The following is a 12,333-nucleotide window of genomic DNA, read 5'->3' on the forward strand; positions in this document are numbered from 1 at the left end:
CATCCTTCTGTTTCTCTTCCTCTAGGCCCCTTCTAGGATACTGATGTTGGTCTAAGCCTGTGATCTAATTGGCAAAGGGAGCTCCTTCCACCAATCAGCACCAGGAACCGTTCTGCAGCTCACGGTCTTGGGGAGGGCAGGGGGAACAAAGAGGTTAAGGATCACGCAGACAGTAAGTGTCCCTGTGACTCTTACATCAGGCATGGCACCTACTAGGCCATGTGGCTCATCAGTTTCAAGCTTGTCAATGTCCTGCTTAGAATGCAGAACGCGCCACTCCAGGTGTGGTCAGACCAGGGCAGAACACAGAGGGCCCATCATCTCCTGTTACTTCTGGGCATTCACGTTAATGGCTAATGTAGCCTCCAAGCCCATTATGTTTTATGGCTGTGACATCACACTGTTGATTCATATTGCTACAAAGCTGCCACTCCCTGTCCTTCCAGTCCCAAGCCCTGGGTCGCCCCTCCTGCCCCATGCGCTGCCTTTTAAAATGTCTTACCCACCTCACAAAGATGTTGGGAAGAAAGTGCTTTGTAATTCTTAAAGCTTGCTATGGGATCACAGGATTTTCCAGTTGGAAGAGCTCTCTCAAGCCAAATTTTAGGGGAAGCTAAGGCCAAGAGATGTTAAAAGACTTATCCAAAGTCACACAGATGGTGAGTGTCAGAACCAGGATTTGAATCCAGATCTTCTCATTCCAAGTCCTCTTTTTCCTAATAATAACAACTGACATTTGTGTGGATCCCAACAACTATGCCAGGAGGCAAGTACTATAGAACTATTATCCTCATCTTACAGATGAGGCAACTGAGATTTCATGACTTGTTCAGGGTCACAGAGTTAGCATCAGAGGCAGGATTTGAATCTAGGTCTTCTTGGCTCTGAACACAGAAATTGGCTCTGAACTTCTTGGTGCAGTGTCTAGCACATAGTAGGTGCTTAATAAATGTTCATTGACTGAGCCCAATACTCTGCCCACTAAGCCACACTGCCTCCTAAGTGTGGATATCAGTAGGCATGTAATAACTGCTTGTTGATTGATTTTTATGCAATGGAGAGCGTGGCCGAAGAACCCCATTCTTAGGCTCGTGTGCACTGAGTCCTGCCTGGTGCAGTTGCCCATTCAGAAGAAACTGGATGTGAGCCTGTAACTTCTAAGCTTGCACAGGAATCCTCTGCCTGTCTGTTTACCTACTGTGTGGTAAAGGAAAGACCTTTTGGTTTGGCTGCTGAGCCAGAGCTGGGAGAATATATGAAAAGTCCCTTTTTTTTTCCTGCTTGGCCACAAAAGGCAGGGGGGAGGGGAAGGGTGCCCTTTCTACCCCATCAAACCAGCTGGTGACCCCTGGGCAAAGCTGTGTCTGGGAAGGGGCCAACCCCTCTTTGTGTCTTCTTTACTTTGTACAGAACCTTGTCAGATCTCAAAAGGTCCAAGAATGGGAGTCTATAACAGAAGAACAGAGATGGGCATAGCCCTAAGGGGTGGATTGAAGGCGGCCAGTACCATGTTCTGCAAGCTAGAGAATAACTTCGTCTATTGACAGACTATGGCACATTCAGATGTAAACTTGATGGGGCAAATGATTTGTAGCTGCTCCTCTGAGCCTTGTCCCCTGGGGGCCAAAATATAGAGAGGAGCCTCCTGATTTGGGGGGCATGTTTTGTGCTTTTGTGTTTTGTGATGGTCGTGGAGTGTTTTGTACTTTGCTTCTGGTTATATCTTTTCAGTAAATATCTCTAATTTATGTTAATTGGCCAAATGATACTGAGACACCTATAACAGTACTATCAATGATATAGGGAAGATACTAACTCTAACTGGTGATTGCCGTTGGGGAGGACACACCAGAATAGGGGCTTCAGCCAATAGCATTGAAAGAACCCCTCCCATTGCCTCTCAAGAGTACCCCTGGAGCCCCAAGGCTGAGATGTGGTGGCCTTTCTTGGCTACGCAAGGTAGGAAAGTAAGTCCAAAGTGTTGCTACATTTACAAATGTGATCATTCAAATTATTGTGTAACATGGTCATTGGCTGGTGTCAGTGATGTGTTATCTGATCACGCCAATTGAGGGGTGCCTCATCCCAGAGGGAGTGACTCGTGGTTCTTGGAAGCTCTGCCGGCCATGGGCTGGTGATGTACCATGGGCCTGTCCAAGCCTGGTCTGTGGGGTAGGGTTCATCAGACCGCTGGGGAAGGCAACTGTCAGGCCATCACTCCTGGAGGCGCTCCATTTGTCAGGGAAGGTCTTCCGTGGCCTGGCCTCAGTTATACATCACTCCCCTTCATGAGTGCTGCGGTCCAGCCAGACTCACCTTTCTATTGTTCCTCCATCTCCACATCTTTGCCCAGGCCGTCCTCCATGCTTGGGAGGTGCTCTGTCCTCGCCTTTTTGTCTTAGAAACCTTCCAGGCTCAGGACGAACATCACCTGCTACAGGAGGCATTTCCCACTCACCAACAGTCAGTGTCTCACCCTGCAAGATTACCTCTTATCGATTATGCATACCCAACCAAGCCTTTCTCCCTGGCTGTCCCTTGTGCCTGGAATACTTGCCCTCCTCATCTCTGCCTCCTGGCTTTCTTCGGGTCTCTGCTACAACTCCCTTCCTGCAAAAAGCCTTTCCTGGTCCTCCTCAGTTATAGTGTCTTTCTTCTGAGACCATCCACAGTTTATCCTCTCTATCAGACACAACTGAAAAATGACCAAACAACAAAAATATGTCTTGTTTGTATGCAGTTGTTTACAGGTCTCCCCTGTCAGACTGTGATCTCCTTGAAGGCAGAGACAGGGTTTTTGCCTTTCTTTGAATTCCCAGAGCTTAGCACTGAGCTTAGCTGGCACATAGCAGGTGTTTAATGCTGATTGACTGATCATATACCTATCCATGTTGTTTTCCCCTGCCTAGACTGTATGAATCTGGAAGGCTGGCTCTGTCTCACTTTGAGGGCTTAATGTTTGTTGGTTGAGTGAGGGGAGGGAGCACCCACATTAATAAATAAAATTCTGGCCCTTTTGAAGTTACTACAGATGATCTGGCCAATCATCTTCCTTCAGAGGGGAGAGAGGGTCAGGAGACCAGGTTTTTCGGCTGATAAGACTGGGAACTCTGGGTGCGCCAGTTGGATACCCCAGTGTGACCTACTTGAGTATCACTGCCTGAAGGACTTCACTGTGGGAAAGAGTAACCTCACCACATAGAGCCTTAAATAGATAATTTTGTACCTGAAAATCTCCGACCAGTGGCACTGGACAGGTTGCTGCAGCCTAGGTAGTAAGGTAATGTGGGGGAACTCACCTTGAGTTCAGACACAGGTACACTATTTTAAAATTACCTGTGCTAATTACAATGATTTCTCCAATGCTGAAGGACTGCCCAGAGTTCCCATCACCTCCCCCTAGTGAACAGCCTGTCAGTATCTGAAACTTAGTGATAAAAGTCTGGCCACTTCTGTAAGCCTGGCCTGGGCCTCAAGGCTGGAAGACCTTTCCCCCTTCTCTCCTGCACCCTGCCCCCATATCTTTGTAAATTTAGCTAGGTTTAAAAAATTAATATAATTAAAGCCCCTTGCCCATTCCCATGCTCTTGGACTTTACTGAGTTGTCCCAAGACAAAAATTAGATTTGTTTTATGAATATTCAACGATCCTGATGATAAAAATATGAGACTGAAATATGAGAGATGTGACATATGAGATTGAAATATGAGAAATATGAAATATGAGATTGGAAGCCAAATGAAACAGAGAAAGCCTCAGACACCATTTCTTCCCATCTTCACCTTCCAGAAGATTCTCTGAAAAGGGCTTTTGGGGTCAAAAATACACAGAAATAAAATAAATAAAAAGCAGCCACAATATTGGTACAAAGGGGTTTAGAGCTGTTGTGTACAAAGAAAATGTAAGAAGTCAGAGAAAGAGAATTTGGCCCTCAGCTGTCCTCTCCCGGGCTAAAGCCGGACCCTGGCATAAGGGCCAACAGTCTTTGTAAAAATGACTTTTAAAAAAACAACCACTGTCACCTCGCCATGCCCCATCCCCCCAAAGTCCCCCCTTCCTGACTCCCAGGCTCAGAATGAAGTCTGAAGAGCCTGAACATCTTGGGAAGTCACTGTAGAGTGCAGTGGCTTGGCCAAAGGGCTAGCGGATGGACCTTCGGAAATCAGAGCAGAATGGATTTGTGCCAGCTCTCAGGACTCATGTGTCTGGAGGAAGAGTGGGCTTGTTCTCAGACCACACGAGGAGCAAGGCCCTGCTTCTGGCTGGTGATAGTCCCCATAAAGCTGTGAGATGATTGTCTCCCATCCTCCCCCCTCCCTTTTTTCTCCAATCCCTCCCCACTACCCACACCTGCCTCCCCTAACCCCATTTTAAAGCATGTCAGGACTCTGGGATCTGGTTCAACTTCTGATCTTTGGATTCCAAAGACTTGTACTTATCTTCAAACATGGTGGGGTTTGGCTGAACATGGATGACTGGCTTGATCTGAAAGACGGTGAAGCCTTCTTGATTCTTCTCATTATACATCTTCACCCTGTGTTCCACCTCTGGGCTGGTCAGGGCCGAACTGGCTGGGCTAGGCCTTCTGAGATTTACTAGGTCCAAACCTTTTTGTGCTAAGCAGGAATCCTCTGAGAAGGAGGACAGTAGTTCCTGGACCACAGTGCTGTTGACTTGGGGCTGGGAGGGCTTCACTGGGGGGAAGTTCCCCACTTGTTCCAAAGGGCAGAGCTCTGATGACTCATCCCGGGTCGTGCTGAAGTCTGTTGAGGAACCCAAGGTCTGACTACTGTCACTCTGGGCCCATGTGACTGAGCTGCCCACAGAGCAGGACATGCTCCCGGATGTGATGCTGGGACACGTGCCATTGCTACCCAGTTTCAGGGGCATGTCCACTGTGAATCGGTCAGAAGAGGTGTCAGGATGGTGGATGTCAATGGCGGCTGTGGTGATAACACAGATGGCCGGCTCAGGAACCCCACTGTCTGTAGGCAAATGAGAAAAGTTGGAATTAAGAGGGTCTGACAATGTACCTCCCCAAGCCCCTACTCAATAAACTCCAGTGGCTCCCTATCACCTCCAGGATCAAATCTAAAACCTTCTGTTGGGCTTTTAAAGCCTTTCATCCCCTAGCCCCTTCCTACCTTCCCAGTCTTCTTATTCTTCCCTCCCCACCATGTACTTTGGGATACATGGACACTGGTCTTCTCTCTGTTATTCACTCATGATATCCCATCTCTCTGTGACTGGCCTGGCTGAATACTCTCCCTCCTCCTCACCTTTGCCTCCTGGCTTCCCTGACCACCTTCAAGACTCAGCTCAAATCTCACTGTCTTTAAGAAGCCTCTCTTGATTCCCTACATCTTACCTCTGCCCACCTTACTGCTAGGACCTGCCCTCTTCACCTCCCTTCCATTTACACTGTGTATTTCTTGTACGTACAGATATCTGTGTGTTTTCTCCTCCATTAGAATGTGAGTCCTTGAGCAAAGGAATTGGGTTATTGCCTTTTGAGATTACATCCCCAGTGCCTAACACAAATGCCTGGCATAGTGTAAGTGCTTAATAAATGCTTGTTGACTGACTGACCAAGATACAACAGTTTCTGTGAAAAGAATATATTTTTGGAGTGGTTCTTAATGGACTTTAAGCTCATTACATGTCAAAAGTTGGGAGGCAGAGAAGAGAAGCTGTGTGCATGTGCCTGAGACCATGGGAATGGCTGTCTGCTTATTCCCCTAGCCTAGGCTAGGCATCATCAAAGAGTCACAGCAGAGAGTGGAACAGAGGTCTGGGTGTGGAGGAGAGAGGGGTGAGTCTTAATGGAGAGTTAGCATTTGTGTTGAGTGCTTGGAAGTTTATGAGTCTGAGTGTGGTTTGAGAGTGGTAGGAGGGTGGGAAGGAGCAGTCATGTAGATGTGAGTCAGTTTGGTGTGAATGATGGGGGAGGGGAGTGTGGAGGTGGTAAACGTCGGCCTGGTCTGGCTGGGCTGGGGGGCAAGGAGGGGAACCCCAGAATGCACAGCTGCTCCCCACCTCATGTCACATGGCCCAGCAAAGAAGAGCAGAGAGGCTGTTAATTAGGTTTAGGCTGATTACCTAAATTGGACATTTTCTGATCTCTTTCTGGTTCTGTTTGGGGAAAGGGCAATGGGCATGGGGGTCGAAGAATGATCCAGGCCATGGAGCATTTGTGATGGCCAGGGACTTTTAGTGATGCAATCTAATCTTCAACGTTCCCTGGTCTACTAATGCCTGTAAACACACCCACATCCTCTAGCCTTTAAAAACCCTGACTAGATCCCATGATCCCCTCAAGGTATTATCTTCTCTCTCTCCTTCCCTTCTTGGCTAAACTACTTGAGAAAGTTATCGGCTGCTTTAATTTCCTCCCCTCTCTCTGGAGGCTTTTGAGGCTTCCACCTCATCTTTCCACTGAAACTACTCTCTCCAAAGTTAGCAAAGATCCCCTCAGGGCCAAATCTAATGGCCTTTTCTCAGTTCTCATTCACTTTGACCGCTATGCAGCCCTTGCCAAGGCTGACTGCCCTCTCCTCCTGGAATGGCTCCTTTCTCTGAGTTTTCATAACACTGCTCTCTCCTGGTTCTCTTTCTTTTGGGGGGAATGGCAGGGGGAGTCAACCAAAGTTAAATGACTTGCCCAAGGTTACACAGCTAGTAAGTGTCTGAGGACAGATTTGAACTGAGGTCCTCCTGACTCTAGGGCTGGTGCTCTCCTGGTTCTCTTTCTACCTGTCTGACTGTTCCTTTGTCAGTCTCCCACACTGGCTCATCATTCCTAAGAAAGGGTGTCAGATGTCAAGGTTCAGCCCTGGGTGCTCTCTGTCTGTCTGTCTGTCTTTCTGTCTCTCTGTCCCTGTCTCTATCTGTCTCTCTGTCTCTCTCTCTCTGTCTTGCTATCTGTCTCTCTGTCTCTTTTCTCTGTCCCTGTCTCTGTCTCTCTGTCTTTCTCTGTCTCTATGTCTGTCTGTCTTTCTCTCTGTCTCTCTGTCCCTGTCTCTGTCTCTCTGTCTTCTCTCTCTGTGTGTCTCTTCTCTGTCTCTGTCTCTCTGTCTCTCTCTGACTGTCTTTCTCTCTCTCTCTGTCTCTCTGTCTTGCTGTCTCTCTCTGTGTGTCTCTTCTCTCTGTCCTTGTCTCTGTCTCTCTTTTTCTGTCTCTGTCCCTGTGTCTTTCTCTCTGTCTCTGTCTCTGTCCCTGTCTCTGTCTCTCTGTCTTTCTCTGTCTCTGTGTCTGTCTCTCTTTCTCTCTCTCCCTTCTTCCATTTGGTGACCTTGTCAGCTCCTGGGGGTTTATTGATTCAGATGATATATTTCCATTCTCATTCTCTCTCCTGAGCTACTGTTTCATGTCAGCAGCTGTCCATTAGACATTTTGGACTGGACTTCTGGCTCCAAATCCAACTTTCTTTTGACCTCGTTAACACTGATCACCTTTCTTTGCTCTGGTCAGACCTCGTGGAGTAGAGAGTTCAGTCTTGGGCACCATCTTTCAGAAAAGACATTGACAAAATGGGAGCATGTCTAGAGGAAGGTGACAAGGCTAAGAAATCCTGACATGGAGGGGTCAGTTGAAGGTGTTAGTACTGCCCCGTCTGAAGAGAAGGCTTTTGGAATAGTTGGGTAGGGGACACACACACACACACACACACACACACACACACACACACACACAGAGTAGCCGTCTTTAAGGATTTGAAGGGCTGTCATGGACAAGCAGGACTGTTCTGCCTGTTTCCAGGTACCAGAACTTCAAAGAATGAATAAGAGAGGCAGATTTGGGCTGGAAGAAAAGAATTCCTGACAATAAGAGCTGATCCAAAGTGGTATGGGTGGCCTTGGGTGGCAGGGAACTCCATATTAGCGGGGATCTTCAAGTGGGGATTTGGTTTCCAATCTTCCCAAATGTCATAGAGTATTCTTGGTTGGGTATGGGCTTAACTAGAGAGCCTCAGAGAGCCCTTGGAGTTCAGAGAGTCTGGACTGAAAATTAGGTGCTCAGAGCCCAGGACAGAGAAATCCCTGTTCAGCTGAATGTGTCTGATCATTGCCAGCTGTTGGGGTCATAGAGATGTGACTTCATCAATTAGGCAACCTTGCTTTCCCAAGTACTTGAGTCAACAGGAGATGTTGGCTTAACTACTTCTGGGGTCAGGTATCTTCTTTCTATCCGGGATCCCCAACCATGAGAAAAAAGCAACTAAGGGCAGCATGTTAATATAAAAAAGAAATCTATCTATCTATCTATCTGCCTGTCTTTCTGTCTACTGTCTGTCTATCTATCTGTCTGTCTGTCTGCCTATCTGCCTATCTATCTTTCTTTCTGTCTGTCTCTGTCTGTCTGTCTGTCTATCTGTCTGTCTGCCTGCCTGCCTATCTATCTTTCTGTCTGTCTACCCGTCTGTCTATCTGCCTATCTGCCTGCCTATCTCTCTCTCTCTTTCTCTATCTATCCATCTATCTATCTACCTATCTCTCTATCTATCTATCTATCTATCTATCTATCTATCTATCTATCCATCTATCCATCTGTCTGTCTATCTATCTTCTGCTTAATTCCTATAGAAACAGATCTTCAACTCACCTGCCTTTAAAATTGAGAACAAAATTGAGGAAATAAAGCTTTATTCCAAAAGCACAATACATATTTTTTAAAAATTTCAGTTCTATATTCTAAAAAATTGTCGGGAGTTCAAGGAAAGTGGGAATGGAGAAAGTGAGAAAAGCAAGATGAAGAAAGACAGAGAGGAAAGGAGAGAGATAGAGCATGAGGGAGGAAGAGAGGTTTGGTTGCCTGTTGGTGACTATTACTCAGAGATGACATGCTATTCAAGGTTACCTCCAGAGTATTATTATCTGTTACCTATTTGTCCTTTAAAAGTCAGATTAACCATTGTTCCTAACTCTTTACTTGCTCTACCAATCATTCTATCTCTAGAGGCTCTGTGCTGGCTGAAATAACCAACCCACAAAGGTGTGACTAGATGGTCCTGGGCTGCAGGAACAGGATCCAGAATAAAGTCACTCTGAGGGCTAGAGGTCAAGGTTAGTAAGGTCAAGGTTAGTGTTGGCTCCTGGTCTGGAGCTTCCCCATTCTGGCCAGGAGTGATCTCTTCTTCCTTCTCCTCAGGTAGTATTCACTATGAGGTTGTGTTCTCACCATCACTCCTGGGCTTGTTTTCACATAGACTCAAGGGCTGTGTTTGTATTCCTATCATGGGACTCTCAGGAGAGTTAGGAATTCATATATGAGTCACACAGAGACTGTATTCATGGATCAGATTTTTTAAAGAATGAATTAGATGTTCAGGAGGGAAAAAAATAACAGGTTATCCTTTAAGAGAGATTGCAATAAGAATTTGAGGAGCATAAGATTGAAGCCAAATTCAAAATCCTGGATCTGCCATTTACACTCTGTGTGACCTTTGGCAAGTTAGGTGACCTATTTGGATGATGATTTACTCATCTCCAAAATAAAGGCATTGAATTAGACCAGGGATGGGGAACCTGAGGCCTCCTGGCCACACGTGGCCCTCTAGGTCCTTGAGTGCAGCCCTTTGAATCTAGACTTCACAGAACAAAACCCCTTAATACAAGGATTTGTTCTGTAAAACTTAGACTCGATCCAAAGGCCGCACCCAAGGACCTAGAAGGCCACAGATTCCCCACCCTGAATTAGATGGCCCCTACAATATCTTCCACATCCAAATCCCTTTGATCTATGAAAATGTCTTCCATGGAGAAACATGTGTCTACAGCATTCCAGAGGTCAGACCCTCCAGGGGCTGCTTCTTTTCTCTTGGGTACTTTTGTTTTCTACCGAAGTCCACTACCACCAGGTAGAGGAGGTGGAGCCTTTCCTCTCAAAACAGATTAGGGGCAATTCTTCTGGGCAGCACAGAAGGGGAGAAGGATGGAAATGCTGGAAATGATCTCTACAGAATGACACCCGCCTCATGGCAGCCACATGTTCGGGCATCTTTGGATGGTCAGAGCTCAGAAAAGGAGACTTACCGCTGCTAGGCTCATTGTGATACTGGCTGATGTAGCTTTTCATGTTATCCTTCTCCGTGGCTTCTGGGAGGGGGAGACAGAGAGGGAGACTGCTGAACTTTCCTGATATTTATGGAGCATCCGCAGGATGCTGGGCATTCGTTCATTTATTTATTTGACAAGCATTTATTAAGGGCCTACTATGTGCTAGATGCTGGAGATACAAAGACAAAAATGAAACTGGCCCCTGCCCTCAATAGGCTTACATGATATTGGAGAAAACAACACCCATAACAATGAGTAAATATAAAACATATGCATCTGTATATGTATATATGGGCAGCAAGGTGGCACAGTGGGTAGAACATTGAGCCTGGAGTCAGGAAGACCTGAGTTCAAATCTGTCTTCGGATAGCTGTGCAACCCTGGGCAGGTCACTTCACCCTGTTTGCCTCAGTTTCCTCATCTGTAAGATGAACTGGAGAAGGAAATGGCCAATCACTTCAGTATTTTTGCCAAGAAAACCCCAAATGGGGTCATAAAGAGTCAGACATGAATGAAAAGGACTAAATAACATATGTATATATATTAAATAAAATAAGTATACACTTCCTTATCTCTATAATAAAGGCACTGAATTAAGAGCTCTTCCAGACCTATGAAAACATCTGCCATGGAGAAACAGGACATTCAAAGGCAGTTAGCCTGGTCCAAGACTCATTGTACAGCCCAACATATTCCTATACACACATAACACGTACATACACACATATATCCCTATCCCTATAGCTATATCTCCATCTACCTTTTGTGCCCTTCTTGATTTTCTCATGTTTGCCTGAGTCAGCTCTCATATGTGAGACCTTCCCACTCAGCATCATGAGACCCTGACACGAAGCGGTATGCTGATTAATATTTAACAACCGGCTCTCTGAAGGGAAAAAAAAAACGGTAGCAGGATACACTCTAAAATGTAATCTGCAATAACATTTTCTCCATCACTTTCATAAGGCTAGATAATCAACAAACCAATAAATTGAGCCTTGATTTATAGCATTTTTGATTTCTGAGCTGTAAATGGCCACCTTGAACATTTAACAACCGGCTAAATCAGTACTAGCTGGCTCCAGAACAGCCCTGACGATACCCCTCTTCTCTCATCCTCTAGCTCTAGACCCATCTCCGCCAAAAAAGTTTCCTGGGTAACTCCAGCCCACGGCTCTCTCCACTTCCTGCCTCCCTGGAGTATGCCGTGCAATCCACAGCCATATTCAATCCAGTGACTTACTGTGCCTTTGTCTCCTTGCGCTCTCACTGCCTAGGGTGGGAACCTTGCCTCTCTAATCCCACTACCCAGCCCAAGAGCAGGGACTTTATTTGCTCCACCACTGGTCTGTCCCACAACTTCCAGGACAGGGAAGGACATGGGGGACATTCAGCAAAGACTGCGGGGTTGCTTAACCGAGGACCTACGAAGTTAAAGAAACTTTTTTTTAAAATAAATGCATTTCTTTATTTTATTTTAAATAGCTGCATTTCATTGAAAATGTTTTTCTCTGTAATCCTTTTTTTTCCCCCTTCTGGGCATTTAAAGGCATTATCTGTAGTTTTTCCAGATTCCTAAAGGAACAAGTGGGTTAACAACCCCTGACTTGGAAAGCAAACGAACTTCAGTGCTGTCAGTGATTATGTATCCTGCCCACATTTTACAGGTAAGGGAAAAGCAGCTCCTTGAGAGGGGTGACTCGTGGTAAAGTAATGGCCCAGCCAGGAGCTGAATTCTTGGAGTTGAATGGAAAGGGTCCCGACCCCCTTCTCTGGGCCTGCTCCTCCTCAACCCTTCAGAAGGCTTTGTAGCATGGGCTGGGGATGGCGGCCTTGGCCTTGAAGGGGGAGTGAGGGTGGGGGCAGCGGCATGGAGTTTGTGGACCGGCTGAAAGCCTGGGCACGTGGTCAGCCCCTCTGAGAGGGAGCCTCTGCCCAGGCTGGTATCTAGCTGAAGCTCTAAAAGCCTCCTCTCTCTAAGTGCTCTGGGGGAGGGGAGGCTTTGGAAAGGCTGAGCTCATCCCCAGGAGCGGGAGGACCTCCCCCCCCCCCCCCCCCCCCACAGCCCAGGGCCTGACTCTAGAGGCCCACGGCGGTTTGCAGGTAAAAGGAACAGATGTTTCCAAGGAGTGCTCTCCCCACATGACAAGACCCAAACCACCAAGCAGCAAAGGCCCCAGCCCTCCCAGGCAACACGCCTGTTTTCCTCATCCCATTGGTTCTTAAAAAGCTTTTCTGGCCTTTGTTGATCCTTAAATGCCTCCAGTCAGAGGTGTGT

At 46.7% G+C, this 12,333-nt stretch overlaps 1 protein-coding gene across 1 annotated transcript in view; it reads right to left on the reverse strand.

Annotated features, from left to right (window-relative positions):
• Positions 1–4,380: 4,380 nt before the first annotated feature.
• The window catches only part of TMEM266 (transmembrane protein 266), a 94,825-nt gene continuing 86,872 nt past the window's right edge, over positions 4,381–12,333 (reverse strand). The window contains exons 9-10 of the mRNA XM_036769535.1: positions 10,032–10,094; positions 4,381–4,985 (exon numbers count right to left, since the gene is read on the reverse strand). Of these exons, the coding sequence (XP_036625430.1) occupies positions 4,381–4,985; positions 10,032–10,094 (668 nt within the window). The remainder of the gene's footprint in view (positions 4,986–10,031; positions 10,095–12,333) is intronic.

Source organism: Trichosurus vulpecula, chromosome 8 (genome assembly GCF_011100635.1).
Source record: "Trichosurus vulpecula isolate mTriVul1 chromosome 8, mTriVul1.pri, whole genome shotgun sequence".
In the NCBI taxonomy this organism is placed as follows: domain Eukaryota; kingdom Metazoa; phylum Chordata; class Mammalia; order Diprotodontia; family Phalangeridae; genus Trichosurus; species Trichosurus vulpecula.